Here is a 4620-nt window from a genome sequence, read left to right as displayed (position 1 = left end):
GAAATAAACATTTGAAATATATGAGTTTGTATGTAATGTATGAATATAATATACAAGTTTCACTTTTTAAATGGAATTACTGAAATCAATCTACTTTTTCATGATATTCTAATTTTATGACCAGCACCTGTACTTACAAACCCGCCTGAGTGAGATGTGAGTTTTAATAGCAGAAATGAACCATTAATCCCAAAGCAGCTGCCGGAGAGGACGAAGGTGTTTCAGGACAGAACAAGCCACAACATTTGGAGCCCCGTCTTCGAAGCCGGGAGGTTTTTGTTTTCCAGAAAGCCAGACTCTCCGTGTTTGCGAATGTCAACATTTGTAAAAGCCGAAGGCTGAGCTCGGGCAGACTGAGGGCCCCCGGAGGGATTAGAGGAGGCTCTGTTTACCTGCGCTGAGGAATGCTGCCCGGCGCGGACGCTTTTGTATCTGACAGGGACCCAAGGTCACAGCGCTGGGAGAGATGGGCTGCTTTGTCCCGCCCTCGGGTTTCCACCTCGCAGTATCAACAGCACAACACAATGTGGGAGACGAGGGGAAAAAAGGAATTCCTGCTCGTGTTGCAACAGTGCTCAGAAACTCTGCTTCAGTGGCCCCTTTTACCTTTGATAAGTCAGAATGACAGACGAGTTTGTATCATTTTTCCAGCCGTGTAATGCTAAAACTCTAAAATCCTGTTATATATTTTGTATTTCCAGGTGCAGTTCAGTGCAAAAGTTTTAAATTCCCCTTAATGCCTTTATATGTTGCTCCCAATGAGCCAGACTTCTGTTTTAAAATGGTCTTAATCAGTAGTTCTCCAGGCTTTCTGGAGGACAAAATAAAGGACAAAATAAATGTATCTGCAGCAGCAGAACAATACCTAAGAATTGCGTCTTTAAGAAACAAACGCAACCTTTTAGTTGATCGTCTGCTGCTTTTTCAGCTAGTAGCTCTTCGGGAATCACTTTTGTTGGCGTTAAAATACCACTTGCTGCGTAAAACTGAGTTATCTATAATATGTTTCCGAAATTCAAGTAGATAAATGAGATCAAATTGTCTCTTTGTGACAGTTTGCTTGTACTTTAGCTAGTTAGTAGCTAAAGATTCAGTTTAAAATGAGTTTGCCAAGTTGTCTGCTAGGTGAATGACAAAACTGGTTATTCTCTTGAGTTTAGGAGCCTGGAAGATTGACATAAAGGTCAGAGTTGAATAGCTTAACCAAACAAAACAACAACAAAAAACATTAATCTGAAAAATGGTCAAATATTAGGACTGAAAATGTCTAAAAGATCAACTTTAAAAGCAAAATCTACAGAAATGAGTCCCAACTTTCCTTGATTTTCTGCTTCTCAGACATTATTTAGAAACTTCTGACACAAAAAGGAAAAAGCAGTAAATCTTGAAATCCCTTCAGCATAATTTCTTTACTCATTGACATATTATGCCTGTGTGGCACCGTTTTTCGCAGTTTTTCATCTTTTTAAAGCGTCTTTTTTTTCGGGCTGCAATACCAATATTCCGCCACACGGCGTCGCCCTTGCACCGTGTTAAAAAAAAACCTGATAACTTCCGGGAGGAACCGGGCGCCGCAGTCAAAGTCAAGAGAGATGCGCTCGGCTCACGGTTTCAAAAGCTCCATATTAGATTGGAAAAACAAACTACGAGGCTGGATGAAAATACCGGAGGATTATGGAGATTTGTTCAGACTAACAGAGTTAGTCTGTTAGTCTGTGTGTGTGTGTGAGGGTGTGTGTGTGTTTGACCCGAAGCCGCAGCAGACACCGGGGGAAGCAGACAAACACGCTCCTGTTTAATTTGTCTGCGTGCTGGAAGGTATTTGCGGAGGGCAGAGCTCGTTAAATTTGACACGAGCTCTCAACATTTCACAAGCACGCAAAAGGCAGTTCAAAGCGCGAGGCTCGGCGTTTTCTGTCCGCCAGCAAACACGGAGAAAATGTTTGCTCCCAGCAGGGCCAAACCCACACAATTATCATGTATTAAAAACAAAACAAAACAGAAGAACCTATCTCATGTTAATTACTGCCACCCAGAAAGCCCCTCTCCAAATGCATCAGGACTGAAAGGTGGGGTAATATACAAATCAAGCTGATCATGTCTGTCTGTTAGCAAAATATCTCAATAACCAGAGCTCGGATTTTAATCAGCCTCTCAGAGAGGAACCAGTAGGTGCGCATCTACAACTCATTACCTTTCGGGGTCAACCCTATTCAAGATGGCCGCCACAGATCATCAACTTTAGTAAACACATAAAAGTCTTTAACTCATCCGATTTTACGGCTACTGAGCTGAAATTTGGCGTGGAAGTAGCCGAGCATCATCTCCAACACATACTTTAAGCTCGAACTGATTGATTCAGCCTCACCCCCTATGTATTAGAGTCAACTCTGCTTGTCTGTTAGCAAAATATCACACGAACCACTGGATGGATTTTAATAAAACTTGCGTAAAGGAATCACTGGATGCACATCTAAAACTGATTAACATTTGAAGTCAACGTGATTCAAGATGGCCGCCACAGATCATCAACTACGGGAAACACATAAATGCCTATAACTTAGTCAGTTTCGCAGATATCGAGCTGAGCTTTGGCGTGGTAGAAGCTGAGAGTCATCACCAACTCATTCTCAGAGCACGACACATTGCGCCATCTTTTATTGCCTAAAACTCAGGCCTTAACTGTCACAGTCAACAGCGTCTGTCTGTTAGCAAAATATCTCACCGACTACCAAACGGATTTTAGTGAAACTCTCAGAAAGTAATTATCTCGTGTGACTCTCAAACTCATTCACTTTTGGAGTCAAGCAAATTCAAGATGGCGGCCGCAGCTAAGCTATCTTAACCGACTCTAAAACGCTATAACTCAGTCAGTTTTATAGACACTGGGCTCCAGCATGGCAGTGGCCGAGAGTCCTCCTGAACACGCGCTTTGAGCACCAAGACATCTCGCGAGAGCTCACAACAACCTTATAAGATGAGATTTTAGTGCTGGGGCTTTAATTTAACATGTTAATTGGTGGGAGGAGGAGGGGGGTCATATCTCCTGAAGTGCTTTTGGGCTCAATTAGACAAAGACAACTGGAAGTATGAAGATTTTCTTTATCTTTGTAATAAACATATAAATAATAAACTCTAGACATTTTTTGACACATCGCCCTGTTATGAAAGTTATGGTCTGCCTATAGACTACCCAGACTGTGCATCTGCCGCAGGTCTTCTCTATAGAAAACTATCTCCCTATTACAAAATATGAAAAGAAAAATAACATTTTAGTACATTTACAGGAGTTACTCATTAATTTATTCAACCAAAACTGTTTCGGTACTACTTTTAACTGTTACGGAAATTGTCAGAATCTGCATTTTGATCTCTGTCTCTGTCTCTTATTTCCTCAAAAAGAAAGGAAAAGAAAACAAACAAACAAAAAAAGGAAACATATATACTCACAAAATAATAAAGCAGAGAATGCAGACACGAGGCAGAATATCTGTCCCTCTCCGACAACTTAAACCAACAGTTTTTACAAAACAATAAAACAAAACAAAAAAAAATCTCAATAATAAAAACCAAAACAGTCCAAGATTCTTTTGTCCAACACTTTCCCCCCCAGCTACTGTATGTTGTTTTCTTTAAATTAAAATATATTCTCATATCTTACAGCTATTTCAAATAACGAAATGTGATTCGGTAGCGCGATCTGTCAAAATCTAATTTACAATTCTGTGTATAAAAATATAATTTATGGTACCCCGCGAAGTTTGTTTCTCCCCCTAAAATATAAGAGTCGAGCTGCGCATTTCTGCACACATCAACCTGTCAGTTTGCTCCGTCCTGCATGATCTTCGTTCTCTTTGTGTGTTTTTTTATTATTATTTTCTATTTTTTCTTCATTTTTTTCATCCTTTTTTTTCTTGTAGTTGAGATATACAAAAATAGATTATGCACAATATGCTGCTGGCACCGTTTCAGAATCCATTTCTGTGACAGCAGCAGAGTTCACATCAGAATAAATTATTCAAAGAGGGTTTTTTTTTTTTCTTTCTTTCTTTCTTTCTTCTCTTTTTAAGGCTCCATTTCATTCTTTGAAGGGACACATCATGGAGAAGTCACTGAAATAAATATCCCAAACTCCGCTGGGGCCTTTTGTCTCGTTTGTTCTTTTTTTAATTATTATTTTATATCTTATTTTACTAAATAGTCCGAGTGTCCGACACTTGAGTCTGCTCCTGCTGAGGTTTCAGCTCGGGGACATCCCGAGCGGATGGAGCGCGTGGCTGTCCAGGAGCCACGTCCCCAGCTGATACAGGACTTTGGAGTACCAGTGCACCCCGTCGCTCTGCGCGCCGACCCGAGGCCCGGAGCTGAAAAGCATCGAGGACGCCCGGTGGGCGAGCCTGACGGGCGCCAGGGCCCAGTGCGCCAGCTGGTGGTCCTCGATCACCGCGTAACAGGACGCGAGGACCTGGTCCACCACCAGCGTCCCCTGCGCCGTCACCGGCGCGAACGAGCCCTCGCGCTCCTGCGTGTAAATCCGTGTGACGGTTGCGGCCACGAGCCCCTGCTGCCCCGGCCGGACTCTGCTGGCGAACACCGCCGCCATCCGCGTGGCGTTGCCGG

General features: G+C 42.4%; 1 protein-coding gene across 1 annotated transcript in view; it reads right to left on the bottom strand.

Moving 5' to 3' along the window:
• Positions 1-3088: 3088 nt before the first annotated feature.
• Positions 3089-4620, bottom strand: part of shha (sonic hedgehog signaling molecule a) — a 7641-nt gene continuing 6109 nt past the window's right edge. The window contains exon 3 of the mRNA XM_017406420.3: positions 3089-4618. Coding sequence (XP_017261909.1) covers positions 4241-4618 — 378 coding nt within the window. The 3' untranslated portion in view covers positions 3089-4240. The remainder of the gene's footprint in view (positions 4619-4620) is intronic.

The sequence above is a fragment of the Kryptolebias marmoratus genome, linkage group LG21, assembly GCF_001649575.2.
Source record: "Kryptolebias marmoratus isolate JLee-2015 linkage group LG21, ASM164957v2, whole genome shotgun sequence".
Taxonomy (NCBI): domain Eukaryota; kingdom Metazoa; phylum Chordata; class Actinopteri; order Cyprinodontiformes; family Rivulidae; genus Kryptolebias; species Kryptolebias marmoratus.
Note: the sequence above shows the minus strand (reverse complement) of the source record. Positions and strands in the feature narration are given on the sequence as shown.